Source organism: Orcinus orca, chromosome 2 (genome assembly GCF_937001465.1).
Source record: "Orcinus orca chromosome 2, mOrcOrc1.1, whole genome shotgun sequence".
Lineage (NCBI taxonomy): Eukaryota > Metazoa > Chordata > Mammalia > Artiodactyla > Delphinidae > Orcinus > Orcinus orca.
The window spans coordinates 19,004,274-19,026,955 of record NC_064560.1 but is presented as its reverse complement, the minus strand read 5'-3'; the positions used below and the strand labels follow the sequence as shown (position 1 = coordinate 19,026,955).

Below are 22,682 nucleotides of genomic sequence, written 5' to 3'. Positions count from 1 at the left end.
AGAGCGCGCAGGCTCAGTAGTTGTGGCACACGGGCTTAGTTACCCCTTGGCATGTGGGATCTTAGTTCCCTGACCAGGGATCGAACTTGCGTCCCCTGCATTGGAAGGCGGATTCTTAACCACAGGACTGCCAGGGAAGTCCCTGTCTTTAGACTTTTTTTTTTTTTTTTTTTTTTTTGCGGTACGCGGTCCTCTCACTGTCGTGGTCTCTCCTGTTGCGGAGCACAGGCTCCGGACGCGCAGGCTCAGCGGCCATGGCTCATGGGCCCAGCCGCTCCGCAGCATGTGGGATCTTCCCAGACCGGGGCACGAACCCATGTCCCCTGCATCGGCAGGCGGACTCTCAACCACTGCGCCACCAGGGAAGCCCCCTGTCTTTAGACTTTTTAAATGTCATTTTGTTCAGTTGTATTAGTCAGGGAAAGAGAAATTACTCTAGATATTTCTAACAATAAGGGATTGGTAAAACCACTGGAAGGGTTGGAGGGACAAAGTTCAGGGAAGGGCCGTTGCTAGTACCCAGTTCGCCACGAGGTTCAAAGAAAGTAACCCTTGTTATTGCTGGCGAGGTCAGCTGCTCTGATAGTCGCAGACATGTGCAGCAGCCTCCTGAAGTTGAGAGAGGGAAGTGGAGGAGGTTGTGTTGGTTCAGCAGCTTCCAAAATTAACAAGTGATTAATTCATTCAAATCATGCTGGAAATATTGCAGCTTCTGGTAAAGAAGAAAACACAACATGAGATTTCATTTAAAGGATATATTTTTTCCCCAAGCACCCCAGGCGCCTTTCATTTTTAGCCGTTGCTAATTTTTATTTATTTCGTGATAACAGCTTGCTCCACACTAAGATAACACTGGCTTGGCTTAATGTGTCCAAGAAAGATCTTTCTGTGTTAAAAGAATCAGGCCTGCCTGAAAACTGGCAGATGGGCTTGACCTCCTACAAATGTCATGACTCTGCATAAAAAGACACCCACCATCAAATTTTATTATCAACTATAATAAAATTTGGAGTGTTTACAGTTCATTTCATCCCCTGAAATCTTCTTGTCTTGCTAAACTGTTCAAACAGAGTGTCCTATTAATCCTCCTTCCTTTTCTGGAGATTCCTGGGTGGTACTGTTAATTTGAAAAGAAACAAGGCAAGGTAATAAGTGAGGGTTGTAGAATCTTAGGATGTCAGTTAATTCCCTGCAATGGACTAAATTGTGTCCCCCCAAAATTCATAGGTTGAAGTCCTAACTTCAAGTACCTTAGACTGTGAATGTATTTGGAGGTAGGGCCTTTAAAGTGGTAGTTAAGGTTAAATGAGGTCACAGGGTCCTACCCTAATCCAATATGAGTGGTGTCCTTATCAAAAGATGAGGGTTAGGATACACGGAGAGACACCAGGGAAAAGGCCGCGTACGAACAAAGTGAGAAGATGGCCATCTTCGAGTCAAGGAGAAAGGCCTCAGGAGAAACCTACTGACTCCTTGATCTTGGACTTGCAGCCTCCAGAACTGTGAGGCAATAAATTTCTATTGTTTAAGCTACATAATCTGTGGTTATTTTGTTATGGTGGCCTGAGTAGACTAATACACTCTCCTCTCCTTTTTTTTTCTTTTTTTTGAGAACGTGATCATGTCACATAGTGTAGTGGATGGGGACCCTGGGGATGGGGGAGAAGAGCCCTGGTTGCCTGACTCCTGGTTTCTGTCCACTGTACCACATTGCTCCTCTACATTCTGGTTTGCTGACCACTAACTTCCAGTTTAGTATCCTGGGATGCAATATTGTGAATTAGCTTCCCAGGAGTCTGAGGTTCTCTAAGTATACGCAGTGTCCCCCCTTGTGTGTCAGATAACAAGATAGTCCAAATTATGATGTTGCCTGGCAAGTCTCTTCATCCCTCTGAACTAAGGTCTTTATGATCGTCAGCAATCTGCTATTTCAAAGTGGAATACATGAAATTTCAATTTCTCTCCAAGCACATGTGCAGAATTTGCAGTTACAAACTGTTTTTCATGACCAAAATGATTAGCTTGACTAGACATCCATGAAATGAAACGTACAATGTCTGATTTTCAACAGGAGCCCAAGGAATCCATCAAATTTAATACTGTTATTCTTTATTCTGTTGAGATTTATTTGAAAAAAAAATAACCCCACAGAAAAATACTAAATCAGGGAGTTCCCAGGTGGTCCAGTGGTTAGGACTCCGTGCTTTCATTGCTGAGGGCCCAAGTTTGATCCCTCGTTGGGAAACTAAGATCTGCATGCTGCGCGGCGCAGCCTAAATAAATAAAGTAAAATATTAACATTAATAAAATACTAAAGGGCTTTCCTGGTGGTGCAGTGGTTGAGAGTCCGCCAGCTGATGCAGGGGACGCGGGTTCGTGCCCCGGTCCGGGAGGATCCCGCGTGCCGCGGAGCGGCTGGGCTCGTGAGCCATGGCCGCTGAGCCTGCGCGTCCGGTGCCTGTGCTCCGCGACGGGAGAGGCTACAACAGTGAGAGGCCCGCGTACCACAAAAAAACAAAAACAAACAAACAAAAAAATACTAAAGCATTAAATACTATAAAAGTGCACATGATGGGAGAGAAGTTGGACTCTCAAAAGTTAGCATCATGCTCATAATTTAGTGTCACAATGTGTACCTATAATACTTAATGTTAACTCTTGAGCATTTAGTCACCCTTACTACTGGGAAAGGCAAGCTGTCTTTTTGGATTGTATGACTTTTCATCATATATCAAAGGCAACAAAAATATGTAACTTTTTCCTGTTCTCTAATATTTGAAGCAAGGGATTTTTCTCCTGCCTGTACTTTCTGGGGTCATCTTCAGTTAGATGTAATTTAGTTACAATAAAACTCACAAATTTTAAATGTGCAATTCCATGAGGTTTGACAAATGTATATTTTCATGTAACCCCCACTACAATTATGATGTAGAACATTTCCATCACCCTTAAAAGTTTACTTATGTCTCTTTGGAGTCACTCCCCTATCCCTCTCTGGCCTCTGGCAAAGTCTGATATGATTTCTTTCACTGTAGGTTTTTTTTTGCCTTTTCTAAAATTTCATATAAATGGAATCATACAGTATGTAGCCTTTTGTGTATATTCTTTCACTGAGCATAATGCTTTTGTGATTCATCCATGCTGTTGTGTGTATCAGTTTGTTCCTTTTTAGTGCTCAGTAGTACTCCATTATGTGGATATATCAGTTTATCTATATGGACATATAGTTCTTTTCAGGTTTTGGCTGTTTTGAACATTTGCTTATAAGTCTTCCTGTGGACATGTTTTCATTACCTGGGAGTGGAATTGCAGGATCATAAGTGTGTTTTACATTTATGAGAAACTACATAATTGTTTTCCAAAGTGGTCTTACCATTTTGCATTTTCACCAGTGATGTATGAGAGCCACATTTGGTCCACATCCAAATTTTAGTCATCCTATCGGTTATATAGTGGTATCTTATTGTGGTTTAAGTTTTCATTTACTTAATAACTAATGGCATTGTGCATCTTTTTGTGGTTTATTTTTTGTGTGTCTGGGGGGTTTGTTTTCGCCATTGTATGTCTTCTTTGGTGAAGTGTCTCTTCAAATCTTTTGGCCTGTAAAAAAATTGGTTTGTTATCCTATTATTGAGTTGTAAGAGTTCTTTATATATTATGGATACAACTCCTTTATTAAATATTTGTTTTGCAAATATTTTCTTCCAGTCTGTGGTTTGCCTTTTCATTTTATTTATTTATTTTATTATTATTGAGTTATAACTGACATATAACATTATATTAGTTTCAGGTATACTACATAATGGTTTGATATATGTATATTTCAAAATGATCACCACAATAAGTCTAGTTAACATCTGTCACCATGCATAGTTACAAAACTTTAGTGTGTGTAATGAGGACCTTTAAGTGCTACTCTCTTTCAAATATGCAGTATGATATTATTAACTATAGTCACCACGCTATACTTCATTTTGTTAAAGATGTCATTTTAGGAGCAAATGTTTTTAATTTTCATGAAATCCAGTTTATCATTTTTAAATTTCATATTTCATGTTTTTACATCCTTTTTAGTTTTTGCTTAACCCAAGTACACTAAGATTTTGTCTTAGTTTTAGAAACTAAAACTAAGAAATTTTTTATTGTAGAAATTTTATTGTAGAAATTTTTATTGTAGAAATTTTACAGTTTTAGCTCTTTCATTTAGGTCTGTGACCTATTTCAGTGAGGCACAGGATTTTGAATCTCAAATTAAAATATCTTTTAGGAAATAGTTTGAAACTGGCATCCCTGCACAAATAAAGAACATTAACTGGTTCACACAAATTGTCTCCACCCCCTTCCCCCCAACCAATTAAAGTGAAGGAGATACACATAGAACTGATATTTATTATTCAACTTAGTCACTCTGGAAAGTATGCAAATTTCTTACTTTTTGTCATTGCAATTTGTGTTATGTCCTCTTTTTCATAGCTAATATTGATCATCTGTGCTTTTTTGTTAATTATATTGTTAAAATATTTTATATAAACTTTTTGCTTGCTTCCTTGGTCTCTGATAAGAATGTGTTAAAATCTTCCATTTATGAAAAAAAATTAAAAGAAATCTTCCATTTATGGTTGTCAATACGTCCATTTTTCCTTGTAAATATTTGGGTTTAGGGACTTCCCTGGCGGTCCAGTGATTAGGACTCTGGGCTTCCACTGCAGGGGGCACGGGTTTGATCCCTGGTTGTCCGGGGAACTATGATCCTGCATGCCACATGGCCAAAAAAAAAAAAAAAAAAAAAGATTTTGGTTTATATATTGAAAGGCTGTGATGTTGGCTGCTGCAAAGTTATAATTACTTGTCTTCTTGATGCTTTGTTCCTTTTATTATTATCATCTAATGCCCTCTTGTATCCTTTGTAATGTTTTTTGGCCTTGACTGTAATTAATTTGGCATATTTCTGTAACAGTTTTTGCTCAATAAATATTTTTCTATCCCTTTATTTCAATATGGCTTTTGTAAGTATCTCGTCTAAGCAATGTATAACTGGATTTTTTTTCTCTTAAAATACCATATGATGGGCTTCCCTGGTGGCGCAGTGGTTTAGAATCCGCCTCCTAATGCAGGGGACAGGGGTTAAAACCCTGGTCCGGGAAGATCCCAAATGCCGCGGAGCAACTAAGCCCGTGAGCCACAACTACTGAGCCCGCGTGCGTAGAGCCCTTGCTCCGCAAAAAGAGAAGCCACCATGATGAGAAGCCCGCGTTCCACAACGAAGAGTGGACCCCGCTCACCGCAACTAGAGAAAGCCTGTGCGCAGCAACGAAGGCCCAGTGCAGCCAAAAATAAATAAATACATTTTTTTAAAAACCAAAGAAAAATCCCAGATAGTTAATTTTTTTTTTTTTTTTTTTTTGCGGTACGCGGGCCTCTCACTGTTGTGGCCTCTCCCGTTGCGGAGCACGGGCTCTGGACGCGCAGGCTCAGCGGCCATGGCTCACTGGCCCAGCCGCTCCGCGGCATGTGGGATCTTCCCGGCCCGGGGCACAAACCCGTGTCCCCTGCATCGACAGGGGGACTCTCAACCACTGCGCCACCGGGGAAGCCCCCGTTACATGTTATTGCTGAAGAGTGGTCTATTGTTTGGATGTACCAGTTTGTTTATTCAGTAAGTGGCTGAAGGACATTTGACTTGTTACCAGCTTTTAATGTTTTTACTATGAACACTCACATGGTTTTTGTGTGAACGTTAGTGTTTGTTTCTCTTGGGTAAATATCTAGGAGTAGGATTGCTAGGTTATTTTTTTTTTCTTTTGTTTTTTGGCCTCGAGGCATGTGGGATCTTAGTTCCCAGACCAGGGATCTAACCCTCACCCCCTGCATTGGAAGGTGAAGTCTTAACCGCTGGACCACAAGAGAAGTCCCTGCTAGCTTATTTATTAAGTATATGTTTGGCTTTATAAGAAACTACTAAACTGTTTTCCAAAGTGGCTATAGCATTTTACAGCCAGTAATATATGAAAGTCCCATTACCCTACATTGTCAGTAGCATTTGCTATTGTCAGGACTTTTTTATTTTAGCCATTCTAAAGGGTATATAGTACAGTCTTTTAAATTTTACACTACATCCTGGTGGAGTGTAGTTATCTTATTATAGTTTTAAGTTGCATTTTCTTGATACATAATGAGTTGAGTGCCTTTTCATATATTTATTGGCCTTTTATGGAGGGCCATTGTCATCTTTTTTTTTTTTAGTTGTCCTTTTTTTTTAATTGTCTTTTTTTCCCCATAGATACAAGTCCTCTCTCAAATGTATGTGTTGTGGCTTATCTTTTCACTTTTTTTTTTTTTTTTTTTTTTTGTGGTACGCCGGCCTCTCACTGTTGTGGCCTCTCCCGTTGCGAAGCACAGGCTCCGGACGTGCAGGCTCAGCGGCCATGGCTCACGGGCCCAGCTGCTCTGCGGCATGTGGGATCTTCCCGGACCGGGGCACGAACCCGTGTCCCCTGCATCAGCAGATGGACTCTCAACCACTGCGCCACCAGGGAAGCCCTTTTCACTTTCTTAATAGTGTCTTTTCATGAACAAACTTATAATTTTAATGATGGCTATAGTAGGCTGACTAATGGCCCCTCAAGGATGTCCATGTCCTAATCCCTGCAAACTGTGAGTATATTACCTTACATGGCAAAAGGGACTTTGCAGATGTAATCAAGTTAAGAATCTCGAAATGGGGAGATTTTCTTCGATTATCTAGGTGGGATGTATGTAGTCACAGGATCCTCATAAGAGGGAGGTTGATGGTCAGAGTCAGAAAGAAGTTGTGATGACAGAAGCAGTGTCAGAGAGAGATCTGAGGATGCTGTGCTGTTGACATGAAGATGGAAGAAGTGGCCATAGTGAAGGGATGCAGGTAGCCTCTAGGAGCTGGAAAAGGCAAGGGAATGCATTCTCCTCTAGTCTCCAGAAGGAAAAAAGCCCTGACATTTAATTTTAAACAAGTGAGATCTCTGATCTCCAGAGCTGTAAGATAATGAATTCGTGTTGTTCTAAGTCACTAAATTTGTTGTAATTTTTTACAGCAGCAATAGGAAATGAATACAATGGCTTAGTTTTTCATTTTATTAAAAAGCAATTTATACACAAAACCAAAAACCCTAAATAAAAGCAATTTATCTTTTTTTTCTTTTTTTTGTTAGTGCTTATTGTGTCCTGGTTAAGAAATCTTTGCCTACCCCAAGCTTGTGCAGTTACTCTATGCTTTCTTGAAGAAGCGTTATTGCTTTACCTTTTGCATTTGGAACCGTGATATATCCTGAATAAATTTTGGAGTATTGGATGATGTAGATTCAATGTTCATATGAAAAAAACGAATGTCCAATGGCTCCAGCACATTTATTGGGAAAAAGAATCCTTTCTCCCATTGAATTTCATTGGCACTTTTGTCATAAAATAAATTTCTGCATATATTAGTGTCTGTTCCAAAGAACTATTTGTGTTCTTCACCAAGTCCACTTTGTCCTAATTTCTGTAGCTCTTTAGTAAATCTTGAAATTTGGTAGTGTATGTCCTCTAACTTCATTTTTCTGTTGTCTTGGTTGTACCAGGGCCTTTGCATTCAGATAAATTTTAGAATCACCTTGTCAATTTTTACAAAAAACCTGTTAGGATTTTAATTAAGATTGTACAGAGTAAGTTGTTGTGTTTTTTTTTTTGTTTGTTTGTTTTTTGGGTTTTTTTTTTGCGGTATGCAGGCCTCTTACTGTTGTGGCCTCTCCTGTTGCGGAGCACAGGCTCAGCGGCCATGGCTCACGGACCCAGCCGCTCCACGGCATGTGGGATCTTCCTGGACCGGGGCATGAACCCGTGTCCCCTGCATCGGCAGATGGACTCTCAACCACTGCGCCACCAGGGAAGCCCCAGAGTAAGCTGTTTTGATATAGAAATTCAGGTCCTTTACTTTAGCTAAGTTTTATTCTATTAAATCTTTTAATACATATTTTTCTGGTCTGTTAATAACTGTGATTTAAAAAAAATTTATGACAATATAAATTTATCATAATAATATATGCTTAGTAAAGGGTCATATTTGTTTAATTTAGTGGAAGGGAAAAATGGTTTTCAAACTATGGGTCATCTTTCTGTAGTGGATCATGAGATCAATTTCATAGTCCTTACCAGCATTAAATAAATTGAATTAGAATAGGAAAAATAAGAGTATCATACTTAGTTTTGTGAAACTTTTAAGCCAGCATATATATATATATATATATATATACATACATACACACACATATATATATATATATATCCTGGTTCACATTGTGTCAAAAAATATTGAAACCCATGGCTACAGTATGGTGCTGGTGTTTTATGGTTTTATCCCCACAAATCCTATTTGGTTTTAAAGGAGATATTGCCTTATTACAGACTATCATTATAAGGGAAACTAGTTGTTGTTTTTTTAAATAAAAATACAAAGGATAGCATATTCAACTCAATCACCTTAAAGGTATGAGGGATAACTTCATTGAATAGACTTTATATAAGCCATAAATATTTCAAGAGAAAGTTTTAACTGGATAGTAGAAAGACCTCTGTTCTAGAAGTCAGAGAACTTGACTACTATTTTCAGTGCCATTAGCTAAATCTCTTAACCTGTGTACGCTTAAATTTCCTTATTTGGTAAAGATAGAAAAGAATCTTTAGGTCATTTATCTCTGAGTTGTGTGCGTTACAGAAATCTAATAGGACTTTGAAAAGAGTAAAGCAGCATCACCTGCCTAATCACTCCCCAATGTTGTTGAAATGTATCAGTATGTGGAAATAAGTTTAGTGATTTCCATAGTTAAATCTGGCTCGTGTAGAGACCAGATTCAAGAATACATCAAATTTCAATAACTTGTATTAAATGATGTTTGGATTAATGATAAGTATTAAAGAAAGACTATTACGTCTATTTTGGATTATTATGGAGAGTATGTCATTTATTGATTTATGGACCTTAGAATCCTTGATTGGGGGAATTCCCTGGTGGTCCAGTGGTTAGGCCTCCGCCTTCCAATTCGGCCAGGGTTCAACCCCTGGTCAGGGAACTAACATCCTGTAAGCTGCACAGCCGAAAAAAAAAAAAAAGAATCTGGTGACTGGGTGTAGTTATCTCTTTCAGGTAGGAGAAGATATAAATTTTTCCTTGTAGAGGCTGAACATCATATGGCCCCTAGTAAAGGCAATATCCAATAAATACCTATTCATGGGTCAATTTTTAAACATTTGGTTGTTATGTTATTATTTTTATAGTTATTGTGATTCTAAATGACTTCATGGAGAGATGAAAATATGGACTTTTAAATGATCTTTAAATTAGTTTCCTTTTGGCCTTTGGACAATACTTTTCATAGTCCATTATATCAAAAGCATTTAATGTTTCTCTTGAAATAAAAAGCTTGAAATATAGGGTGTTTTAGGCTTTTCCAAAGCAGTTGATGATTTTTAAAAAAGCACAATGATTTTACACGATGTAGAGAAACAACCTGTACAAAACTTCAAAGATGTAGGGAGATATATGCAAAGAGTCAAAGAATAAGAGATCAGGATGCGATAGTACTAAAAATTGTTTGGTTTTATTTTTTATTTTTAAAAATTAAAAAAAAATTAATGGAAGTATAGTTGATTTACTGTATTATCTTAGTGTTGTAACCAAGCAAAGCGCTTGTGGGCTAATGGCTCAGAAAGCCAAACTCTTTTGACTGTGGGAGTTTGCAGCAGAGTAAGGGTTTATTGCAGGGCGCCAAGCCAAGTGAGTGAGAGAAAAGCCTCAAACCCACTCCAGCTTGGTCTTTGAGTTACGGGTGTTTTAAAGATGAGGAACAAAGAAACTGGGATTAATCGTTGCCCTGTGACATTTCTGTGACATTTCTTAATCGTGATTTCGGGAGTCAGAATGTCTCCAGTTTATGATTCTCTGGCCAGGTGGTCCGTGGTCCACGGTCTGTGAGCTCACCTTGCCCTGGAGAAACATCCTGAGTTTGTACCTTAATGATGACACCTGTAACAGCGATTTTAGTGCATTAACGACGTTATTGACAGCAGTAACTATAGTCACCTGACGTAGGTTGATTAGTGTTAGCACAGGATTGAGGTCGGAGGGGAGAAAGAAATGAATGAAGTTTTGGATAGAGATTAATCATAAACTCAATAAGGGACCATGGTTTTAAGGGGACTCCAGTTTCAGGTGTACAACATAGTAAATATTTTTTATAGATTATATATGTGTGTTTGTTTTTAAATCGTGGGTCTGTAAGTGTATAGAGTCTCCTTACTCAACTTGTACCCCCAATGTTGAGTACATTGCTTGGTATAGAGCTGTTAATATCAAGTGTTGCCCAAATTTTAAGTGAATTGAGGAAGTTTAGAAAGTAAAGCCTGCAGAAGTTTAGAAAGTAAAGCTTGAGTCGCGTTATCTCTAACAAAATAGAGGAAGTAAAGATTTGGAGTTTTCCATACTCTAGTCCTTTTAAATCCTTATCAGATGGGTATCTGATTCAAGGGCGTTTCCTAGTTAACCAAGTTCTGCCAAGCTTCACAGCCTTCTCCGGGAACCGGTTTCATTCTCTAGAATCACCCTGTGGCGCCATCTCCCGGAGCTGTCAAGAAACTCGGGATTTAAACCACCACCCTTGTTCCAAGTTCTTTAATTGCTCTCTTCCCGGGTCTTTTTCTGAGGTTCCCTGGACGCATGCGCCTTCGATAGGCGGCCAAGCCAGTGAGAGACTACAATTCCCAGAAGGCCATGCCAAAGGGGGGGGGGAAAAAAAAAAAAGCCCGTGGTTGCGGGAAGGGGGAGGGAAAGACAGGAAGGCTCGCGAGAAAACGAGCTTGGGGAGGCTGCGAGAAGTGGGTGGAGGCGGGTGGAGAGCGTGAGGAGAGCGAGGAGGAGGTGCCGTCCCACAATACCAGGCGGGAGGGCGGGCAGGCGGTTTGTATCCGGGCTGTGAGGTGCTCGAAACCTCCGCGGACCTTGCAGCCTCTGTCTCTTTAACGCGAGAGGAAGCGATGCAGAGGGGTGGAAAATGGCAGAGCTGCAGATGTTACTAGAGGAGGAGATCCCGTCTGGCAAGAGGGCGCTGATAGAGAGTTATCAGAATCTGACCCGGGTGGCGGACTACTGTGAAAACAACTACATACAGGTGAGGAGCGCGGGCGCGCGGGCGGGCGCTGCCGGCCGGGCCGAGGACCCGCCGCCGGCCGCCCGAGTGACTAGCCCACTGGGCGGGGTGGGGAACTGGCTAACCTCAGCGGCAGCCCCAACCCCAGCCCCAGTCGGGGAGAGAGCGGGTGGCCGGGCTGCAATACAGGAAGTGGCCGTGGTGGTTGAAACCCATAGAAGCGGAGAGAGAAAATGGGCGAGGGAGCCCGGAGCAGCGGCCGCCGCGGTCCGGCGCCCCCCTGCCGTCCGCCTCCCCGCGGGCTCGGCCCCCCGAGCGCGCTGCCCCCCGGCCGCCCTCCACCCGCCGGCCTTCCGTCCCGGAGCCCCCCGCCACCTCTCCGCCGGCCGAGGGTCTCGGACCGGGCGAGCGAGCGGAGAGCAGAGGGCTGGGACGAGGCTTGGGGAGGAGCGGCAGGAGCGAGAGGAGAAGCGGGGGGTGCGTCGGGGGAGGGTGGGTGGGGGCGAGAGTATGTCAGTTCAGCCCAGAGGGTGTGTCTTTTATTTATTTATTTATTTTTAAAATTTGTCGTGAGTCACATCACACAGACCTCCCCCGAGGAGAGGAGGAAGCGGGTGGGGAGCGAGGGAGGGCGTAGAAGAGAAGTTAAATCTCCGAATTCCGTTAATTGAAGGTTTGTAAATCTGCCCGCCTGTCCGTTTTCAAGTCGGGTTTTCTCCCCCGCGTCTCATCATTTTCACTTCCGCCCCCACCGTAATATATTCTAGAGGTTGTTAGGGCGGTCGTTTGTGTGAAGCACAAATTATCCTTAACTGCTTGGAAAAATGGCTTCAATACTCTCTCTTCCCCAAAAGTTCTTGAACTGCTGGCTTCTTAAGTAACTTAACTTAAAATAGAATGGTGTAATCGCCGGTTGCTTTTTTCCTGAGGTTTCTCTCTTTACAGTACATGTAGAGAATGAATCCCCGAACTAGAACCAGAACGTCAAATATGTCATTCTAAATTTATTAGAAAATTCTTGGGACCTTATCTATGGCAGATAGTCGGTTGTTTGCTTTTATTTTAATGATTGAAAGTGAATTATGTTGTGTGGTAGTTTGGTGTGTAGATCTTTAACTGCATAAACTAACACTTTGCAGTAGAAGCAAATAAAAGTAGCAGAGTCCTTTATATCAATGTAATGGCACCAAAAATTCGCTTGTTAGTGGTAAGGCATGACCAAAACGTGGTTTCAGAGGCTGGGGTTATTGCAGTTCAGAACTAAAGTATTTATAGCAATGCATCCCACGTGATTATCATTTTTAAGAACCAGTGGTTTCTGTGTTGGCAGATGCTTTTCCTCTATTTTTAGAAGGAGATACTGTTTTCAGAATATTTTGAATGTTTCTCAATTTCCATATTAGTAACATTGTATCTTCAGTAGCACTACTAGGAGTTCATCTCACAAATTTTTTCAAGCTTTTACTTTAGGAATTCCACTGATAAACTTGTTGAATGCCTGCCACATCTGCTGTATTACTTGTTTTTGCAAACTTTATATTTAGCTTTTAAAAAAATATTCTAAAATCTAGTAGAAATGTGGATATAGTTTTCGAGCAGAAAAATTTTCTGTAGGTTATCGATATTAAAAATAAACATGTTTTATTCAACTTCACATGAAGAACTTTAAAATTGAAGTGAATCTCAGTTTGTTGAAGGTTTTAAAGATTTTGAAAGTCAGAGGGAGAGCACAGGAAGTTAAATTGCCCCCTTTCTAGAAAAGTCATTTCTTTGTAGAAGTCAGCAGATAGGCACTTCATAAAGGGGTGGCTTCTTTTCGTTTTGCATGTTGGGAAATCTGACAAATATATGGTGTGTTAACTGCTACGTGTTTGCCAATGCAAACGTGTTTTAACCTGTCTTTTGGCTATTTCTTTTTCAGGTAGTTGTGTGCTGTACATTTTTTTTTCCCCTGACCCTTTTCTTTTCTCCTCATGCCACCGTAATTTTGAAGCACTTTAAAATTTCATTATATCCCTAATAAAATAAATCATGTTATTTCTCACATAGTCTTTTAAGCATGTTAGTACCATGATGCCAAGATCCACTGTCACTGGCCCCAAGTTTTTTTGGTGGTCCTAAACTTGACACCAGTGAGATATTTAGAAATACTGGGGAGGGGGGGGGAAAAGAATGAAATTCACACATAGCACTGTAATAGCTTTTAAACTTTGGGCTGCATGAAGCTGGCCACTAGCTCCCTTCCCAGGAGGCTCAGACAGGGTCACGCTCTGACAGGCTCAGAAGATGGTAGCTGATTTTGTGATGTGCTGTGGTGCTGTGAAGAAGGAACACATAGTACTAGAAATATCCATTTAGATGTCTTTTGAGATCTCTCTGTATCCCTTCTGTGACCGATTGGATAAGGGCTAACACCCTATGTAAACATACCTTCTCTTGGGGAAGGTATATGGTCACTTGTGTTTTGTGAATTTTTTTGTACCCAAGGTGAGTTAAATTATTGCCTGAGTGATTTTTATCCTGAGAATTTACTTTTCATTTTGTTGTTTTCCTACAGTTCGGAAGTACAGCTCAGGTAAGGTGTTTAGCTGGCAAGTTCTTTTGGCTGTAGTGCAATTGAGTCCTTGAGCACTTTATTAGCTCTTTTGGTCTTGTTGACTTTAATTATTAAATTGTATTATTAATAGCAAAACTTCTGATAAGAGTCCACTATCTTAAAAAGGACAGGGTTTTTGAAATTCTTATGGGAAAATAATATTCAAAGCAGAGAGTGTACTTTGTATAAACATTTATATAGACATAAAGAAAAATCTTTGCCTTTTCCCACCTTTAGTTTGAATTTTTTGGTGGATTGTGTCAAGGACAGTCACTCTTCAACTTGAAGAGTTGTTTGTTCATCTGGCCAGTTCTCTTTGCTCTACTTTAGGGTCCATACTGCCTTTGTCATGGGGATTATTTTGAGGAATAGGGCAGAGATCTAAGTGAAAAGGAGTAGAAACTGGTTACGAAAGGTTTCTCAGCATAGATAGGGTAAGGACAGAAAAGTCTCCCTTACAGCTTAACTTTTTAAAAATTAATTAATTAATTAATTAATTAATTTTTTTTGCGGTACGTGGGCCTCTCACTGTTTTGGCCTCTCCCGTTGTGGAGCACACGCTCCGGATGCGCAGGCCCAGCGTCCATGGCTCACGGGCCTAGCTGCTCTGTGGCATGTGGGATCTTCCCGGACCGGGGCACGAACCCGTGTCCCCTACATCGGCAGGGGGACTTCCAACCACTGCGCCACCAGGGAAGCCCAGCTTAACTTTTTAATTTAATTTTTTCCCCGGAATTCCGCCAACAGGGGCTTGTTTGGGTTAACAAGTATATACTAAAGTCTGGGAAGATGAAGGGGATGTCATCAGTGAGCTACTTAATTTAGCTTGATTTCCTCCACCCATGACGTCAGTTTATATTCATTTGCTCATTATACCCATGTGATCTTGGAAGGCAGATAATTTTTTGAGGGGGAGCACTTTAGAGTAGGTAAAAGCTGACATTTTTGGTACTTTACAGTTTATTCCAGTTTATAAACTAATGTCACTTAAGTATTACAATAATTATGATCATTTTTTCTTTCTTTTTTTTTTTTAAACAAATGAGCAATCTGAGGTTCAGAGATGTTGAATACCTAGCCTAAAGTTCCATATCTTGTATGAGATGGTGCCTAGAATCAAACCCAGATTTTCTGATTCTGTATCCTAAGTGAATAAAAAGAAATGTATGAAAAGGGTAATAGAAAAGGGAAGAGTAACTTGCTTCTACTTATTGAGTACCTACTCTTTCACAGTCTGTGCTGGTTGATTTGTATTACCTTTAATCCTTACAAAAACTCTCTGTGATAGGCAGTATTCTCTTCCAGATGAGGAAATTGGGACTTGGAAAAGTTAAATGAATTTTTGTTTGATCACACATTTAGGGATTGGCAGTCAGGATTTCTCCCTAACTCTTGACAGGCTCCAAAGGCTATGCTCTTTCCATATCACACTGTCTCCAGATGTGAATGAGTCTAGAACTCAGACTAGTTCAGAAATGTCATGGAATAGACTCTGATGGGTCATGTCTGGTAAACTAACAACTGTTTTACTGTTGTTTCCTCTGCGTTCCAAGTTGTAATATAAGAACAGGTGTGTTTGTAATTTGGGGACTTGCCCAATCACAAAAGATGGTAACTTTGGCACTTGAAGTATTGAATTACAGGAATCATAGGCTAGTTTTTCACTGAGCTCAGTGGATCCTCTTCTCTTGTGCATCTTTGCCTTTTATTTTTTTTCTGTTCTGAATCAGCTTTGCAATTGTGATAAGGAAATTTGTAGAAGAATTAGTAGAAGTTAGCAAAACAAAAAAATGTCTTGAAATATTTTGGGTAGTTCTGATTTCCACACAAACTATGTTCAGGTAAAGATGTCAAAGTGCTTGCTGAGATTAGGACAGATTGGAAATGGTAGAAATCTTACTTGCACTTGGAAGTTTGAGTAAAACAGTGGCTAGCAAAATTAGAGATATAGGTTGGAAATCTAAATGAATTAAACAGGGTTTTAGTAATGTACAACATGGTAACTCTAGTTAATAATACTGTATTGTATAATTGCTACTAGAGTATATCTAAAAAGTTCTCACCACAAGAAAGAAAAAAAAATTTTTAATTTGTGTGGTGATGAATGTTAACTGGACTTATTGTGGTGACCATTTTGCTGTATATAAAAATAGTGAATTATTATATTGTACACCTGAAACTAATATGGTGTTATATGTCAGTCATATCTCAATAAACACAATAAAATGGGATTTTAGATAATTTTATGAAAAATCCTCAGTTAATTGTTAGATTGACCTATATCATGTCATAACATTAATTAAACATTAACGCTGCTGTCAAACAGGCAGAATCTGACCTTGCATATTAGGTCTTAATGAAAGTCCATTCATCTCTCTTTTTTTCCTTTTGTAACTATAATATAATAAGAACTTTACGTGTGGTACTGTGATCTAGTTCTGGTGTGTTTAGATCCTCAGTTTTAGTAGGTTTGTATCTTTAGAAGAGGGTTTTTTAAAGAAAATTGTTGAAATAATCCCTTAGGATAAGAACACTTTTCTAATTCCTCTTATGTGCTTCTGCTTTCTCCAGTTGGTTCTGATAGCTGAAGAATACTAATACTCCTTGAGGTAGAAAAGAGGTATTTGGGCAATTTGGATTCTGATCTATGACCATTTATTTATTGGCCGTGCTGTGAGGCGTGTGGGAATCTTAGTTCCCTGACCAGGGATCCCCCCTGCAGTGGAAGCTCGGAATCTTAACCACTGGATAGCCAGGAAAGTCCCTCTGTGGCCATTTAGAATAACTGTATCTTCAGTTAAATTATGTCCTAGGAATTAGAAATTTGTGAGTTAATAGGCAAGAATGTATTAGCCAGAGAAGAAGAGTGCTAATATTGGGACAAGAGTTTGAGTCAGACATTAGGAGATTGTGTAGACGTAATTCCATGAAAATAGTGTTTGTAAGAAAAGTAAGGTAAAAGTGATAGTTGAAAGGTAATTTTGGAGCATTTAAAAAGTTTGAATTTGGGGGGAGCTATATATTTTTTCTAATGTCTTTTTGTGTTGATTGTAATTTTTACTGAAGTTATGGTTTGACTTTTGAAGAATAATAGTCAAACCCTGGGGCTACAAATGTTTTAGACCTTAATATTTATTTAATAAGACGCCATCCTAAAAAATAAGGGATTTTTAAAAAAAGTATGATATTGAGAAAATGGCAATTGTTTGATTTTGGAAAATGTCAGTTACTGGATTTTGTTTTTAAAGGAGATAGCTAACCTGATGATTTTAACTGTAAACATTAATTCCATAGAAAGGAGACTTGAAGTTTTTTAGTATTACCACTCTGTGTCAACCCAAATAGGTACACTTAACTAACTAATTTACTAATTTTCTTCATTTACAAAATGAAATTTTCTGAGAAATAGTTGGTAGTGAACTAGTATTTGTGAAAAAAATCTGGAAGCAAAACAAAACATCCTAAGGAAGATAATATTTATTTGTTATCAGATTCTAATTTTGATATGCATCTGTGCTTAGCAAGTTCAGCAGATGTTTGTGGAATTGTGATTTATATCAACTAAAGAATATTGGTAGTACCATCTCAGGTATAGCTTAAAGTATAAGGAAACCATTTAAAGTCTTATTTTACTAATTTTTAGCACAGTAATTAAAAACTCATATACTCAGATGTGGAGAGAATGGCATAATGAACCCCGACGTGTTCAACATCCAGCTTTAACAATTACCAGCTCATGGCCAGTCTCCTTTCATCTGTAATCCTCTCCTGTCTGTCTGTCATTATTGTAAAGTCCATCTTTGATGTATCATTTCATCCATAAATATTTTAGTACGTGTCTCTAAAAGATAAAAGGCTTATTTAAATCCATTGCACAATTTCTATATGTGGGGGAAAAGATAATGAATGTTATTATGATTTATTTATGACAATAAGGAGTAGAGAGCTTTAAAATAGTTAATGTATTTTAAGTTTACAAACCATTTTGTTAGTAATTCCTGCCATAGGTTGATTAGAATATAGCTATATTATATGCTTCATAATGGAATTAAAAAAATTGAGCTGTAAGTCATATAATATAAAACCAACCATTTTAAAGCATACAGTTCAGTGGTATTTAGTGCATTCACAGTGTTCTGCAACCACCGCCTCGATGTATTCTAAAACATTTTCATCACTCCTTGGGAAAGCCCATACCTGTTAAGCAGTTTGTCCCCATCCCAACCCTTTGGCACCTGGCATCCATCAGTTTGCCTTGTTTCTATGAATTTACCTATTCTATATATTTCATATGAATGGAATTATACAATATGTGGCCTTTTGTGTCTCTTTCACTTATATAAAGCGTAATGTTTTCAAGGTTCATTCACTTGGTAGCATGTATTAGTACTGTATTCCTCTTTATGGCTTAGTAATGTTCTAGTGTATGTATATTATACCACATTTTGTTTATTCATTCATCCTTTGATGGACATTTGGGTTGTTTCTACCTTTTCGCTGTTGTGAATAGTATTGCTATGAATATTCATGTACAGTATTTGAGTGCCTGTTTTCAGTTCTTTTCCATATATACACCTAGGAGTCCTTCATAGTGGTATTTTGTTGTGAAATACCTAATTACCTAATTTTGCACGGAGATAATTTTGAATTTCTCCCATTGTACTGCAGTGTTAAGAAGGAATTCCAGGCATGAACATACACTCAGAACTTCAGTGTGGATTAAGGCTTGGAGCCTAATTTTCCACTTTATATGTAAAGTTAATTTTCCCCCTGATTACCAAAGTAATATCAAATACGGTAATTGCACGAATTTTAAACTTTTTAGAAATATATGTAGCTTAGACAGGACAAGTTCCTTGTAATATCACTCACATATACAGCTTTCAACGAATATATCTAAACTTTATATTGTACAATTGGTAAACTCATATTGCTGATAATAAGGCAGAAAGTATTTCAGTCATAGTATACTTTAAAATTAAAAAATTCTAACACTTCTGTGAGATTATCTAATTATTAATTCAAATGTGAATTATATTCTTATTTAGAGCTTAAATGAAGCATAGTACGTAAGATGTGCAGTTGGATATTCTCAACTGCTTTTGATTGGAGCAAAATTTTATTATTTATCTCCTTGAAACTTAAAGGAAACAAAAATACTGTTAATGAAAAAGTGTATTACTGAAAAAATTTAATTTACCTTTAGTTTGTTTCCTGACTTTATGTTTAATTACTGTTAGTAATTTCTACATGGTGTGATAAAATTGGGTTTGGTAAATTTTATTTTCATTTTCTTGAAAGGCAAGTGTGGTACTTTGTGGAACCCTTTTTATTTGGGCCATGGGGAATTAATGCCCTCTACTTAAACACCAGAAAGGTATGTAATGCAGCATATGGAAAAAGATACTTAGTTCAAATACTGGCAACCTAAGACTTGTAGTAACAAACACTTTTAGAAGGCAGTGTAGTGGAAAGGGTTGATTAGTGCCATTTAAAAATCATGGTTACCACTCAAAAGTGAGGCCTCAGTATAGCCCAGCAATCCCACTTTCTTTTTCCACGTCATTTAATTTAAGTTAATTAATTAATTTATTTTTTGGCTGCATTGGGTTTTCGTTGCTGTGCGCTGGCTTTTCTCTAGTTGTGGAGAGCAATGGCTACTACTCTTTGGGGTGCGCGGGCTTCTCATTGTGATGGCTTCTCTTGTTGTGGGCACGGGCTCTAGGTACACAGGCTTCAGTAGTTGTGGCACGTGGGCTCAGTAGTTGTGGCTTGTGGGCTCTAGAGCGTAGGCACAGTAGTGTGGCTCACGGACCCAGTTGCTCCGCGGCATGTGGGATCTTCCCAGACCAGGGCTTGAACCCGTGTCCCCTGCATTGGCAGGCAGATTCTCAACCACTGCACCACCAGGGAAGCCCTGGCAGGCAGATTTTTAACCACTGCACCACCAGGGAAGTCCTTCCACGTCATTTTACACCATAAACTGTTTTAAATTTTCTCTTCCCTTTTAAAATCTCTTTCCTTTCTCATCTTTTATTTCATAGAGAAAATAGACCTCATTGTATAAGACATATACTTTCTTACCACTACATTTCCAAGCCTACTGGTGTCCTCATTCATCCTATTCTGCTTCCTTCTTGTAATGGAGGAGAGGTGTGCTTCCTCCTAGCTAAGGTCAGTCCTTATCTTTGCTCTGGGTCCCATCCTTGCTTGCCTTTTTAGAAAACTTACACTTCTCATATCTTTATTTCTTCTTACTGATTTTGTGCAGCCAGAATTGAAACATCTCAAGCTTCTTGATCAGTGTTTAGTTCTTTTCTTGCTTGTTTTCTCAGCATCACTTCACACAATTGACCATTCCCTCTTTTTTTTTTTTTTTTTTAAAGCTAATTCTTTGGCTTCTGTGATGACATTCTTTTCTACTTTTTCCTGTTACCGTCTGGCCCTTTGTTCTCCCTTACCTTGAAATATTACAGTGACTTTGTATGAGCTCCTTTCTACACCTACCCCCTTAGGCTGTTTTAGTTATTCCCATCTGAATGATCTCTCTTCCACTGCAATTTCAATCCATATATCTGCTTGTTTGAGTCACAGGTACCTCAGACTTATAGAAACTGAACTCATCCCCTTTCCCCAGTCTCTCCTACTACTTACTTTCCGCTGACTCACGCACTCGAAACCCGGGCATCGTTCTTGGCTCCTCCATTATTCTTTCCTGGCACCTCCGTCCCCAACTACCACTACTGATTCATCTGTACCAGGTCCTGTTGAATCTTCTTCTTAAATCTGTCTATTCCATCTCCTAGTGTAAAGCTTATACAACTGCTGTAGCTTCTGTCTTCTCATCACCACGTACCCCCTCTGATCACCTCGCTATTATCCACACTGTGCCACTTGAATGTCACTTTCAAAATGGAAATCTGATCATGTCACTTCCCTGCTTAAAAGTTAGTCAGTGATTCCTCATAAATATGCAGTTTCACAGCGAGGCCTATTAGGCCATATGTAGCATAGCTCCTGTCTTTCTAGTCTTACTGCATTCATCCCATTACCCTCGTCTTAACCAGTCAGTCATATTGGCCTTTCAGTTTTTGAAATTTTGTTTTTTTGCCTTTGCAAATGTTATCTGACTAGAAAACTTGTTCTTCTTGGTCTGAATATTATTCATTTGTCAGGTCTTATAGTTCAGATGAAAAATTACTATATTCATTCATTCATTCTTCATTTGATCAAAATCCTTTGAGTACCTACTAAGTGTCAGGTACTATCCTAGGTACCACAGATAGAAATATAATGTGAGCCACATATCTAAGTTAAAATTTTTCTAAAAACCACATTTAAAAAGTAGGAAGAAATAGGTTGAAATTAATTTTAATAACATTTTATTTAACCCAGTGCATCCAGAATATAATTATTTCAATAAGTTATCAACATAAATAGTTTGTTAGGGACTTCCCTGGTTAAGAATCTGCCTGCCAATGCAGGGGACACGGGTTTGAGCCCTGGTCGTGGAAGATCCCACATGCCGCAGAGCAACTAAGCCCGTGCGCCACAACTACTGAGCCTGCACTCTAGAGCCCGTGAGCCACAACTACTGAGCCCACATGCCACAACTACTGAAGCCCGTGCACCTAGAGCCCGTGCTCTGCAACAAGAGAAGCCACTGCAATGAGAAGCCTGAGCACTGCATCGAAGAGTAGCCCTTGCTCACCGCAACTAGAGAAAGCCCATGCACGGCAGCGAAGACCCAACACGGCCAAAATTTAAAAATTTATATTAAAAAATAGTTTGTTAATGAGATATTTTACATTCTTTTTAAAGTACTAAATCTTTGGAATCTGATTGTGTTTTATACTCGCAGCACATCTTAGTTGCTGCAAAGACAGTGAAAAACTGGGACAATTAATATGTGGGAAGTCCTGTGAAATGTAAGGATAGTTGGAATCGAGTTACTAGAGTAAACTGCAGAGATAGAAGTTGGGTGTTTAGAATGTGGGATTTTTAAAATCTAGATTTTTGGAAATGGTGTAATTACTAGTGATGACCATGGGAGGTTTTGACAGTGATGAAGAAAAAATGGAAGAAAAAATTGTTTTAATTCAGGAAGTCAAATGACTGAGAGACAAGAGTTTTGGGTGGATTATCTGAGTGAATGTTGACATCACTAAGAATATGATAGGAATAGTGATGAATTAGTGAGTCCTTAGCGAAGGAGGGGAGTAATGAGGATGTTGGTGGATGACAGCAATAAGGTTTCTTTCTTAAACACCTCTTCCCTATCCTACAAAGTCAATTTATACCCTATTAAATGCTCTCATAGAATCCTGTATGTTTCCTGTGGTGCTCATTACATATGTTTGACACTTGATGCTGATCTACAAGAAAGCAGGTTTACCACGTTTGTCTTGTTTATTCCCATATCTCCAGTGCCAGGCACATAAGCGCTCCAAAGTTTACATGAACTGTTTAAGGAGTCTGGAAGCTTAGTTCTGGTCCTCAGTTCTATCACGAATTAGTTGTATTTTAACCAGCCTTTAACTCTTTTATTTTATCTTCTAAAAAAGGGCGAGTTTGAACTAGATTATGTCTAAAGTTACAATTCTGATGGTTTTTAGTAGAGTTTGTCTCTAACTTTTAGCCCTATAGTTCTGATGTTTTTCATTAGTTTGTTTCTGAGTTAGTCCTTCAATTTCCTCTTAAAAAAAATCGCCAATTTACTTACACTTATTCCTTCTATTTCGTTGTTAACAAATGTTATGTTTAAATGTTTACTTTGTCATAATTAAGGTATCAAGATACTGAATAAATAGGTTGTTCAGGAAGTGGTTTAATTCAGATTGTTATGAACTGTGATTCCTCTTAAACATTCTTAAAATCTTTTTATTAAAATCACTTTTTCAGTCTTGCTGAAGAGAGAAAATATAAGTGAG

At 38.9% G+C, this 22,682-nt stretch overlaps 1 protein-coding gene and 1 long non-coding RNA gene across 14 annotated transcripts in view; one reads left to right on the top strand and one right to left on the bottom strand.

Moving 5' to 3' along the window:
• LOC125963545 (uncharacterized) overlaps positions 1 to 22,682 on the bottom strand; it is a 213,476-nt gene that overhangs the window by 137,672 nt on the left and 53,122 nt on the right. The gene's annotated exons all lie outside the window — the stretch shown is intronic.
• ABI1 (abl interactor 1) overlaps positions 10,899 to 22,682 on the top strand; it is a 104,202-nt gene continuing 92,418 nt past the window's right edge. For 5 of the 13 annotated variants that reach the window (XM_004275879.3, XM_033439271.2, XM_033439272.2 and 2 more), the window contains exon 1: positions 10,937 to 11,177. In XM_004275879.3, coding sequence (XP_004275927.1) covers positions 11,061 to 11,177 — 117 coding nt within the window. In that variant the 5' untranslated portion in view covers positions 10,937 to 11,060. Of the gene's footprint in view, positions 11,178 to 22,682 lie in introns of all 13 variants that reach the window. The other 8 variants (XM_033439277.2, XM_033439273.2, XM_033439269.2 and 5 more) reach the window with 5 other exon arrangements.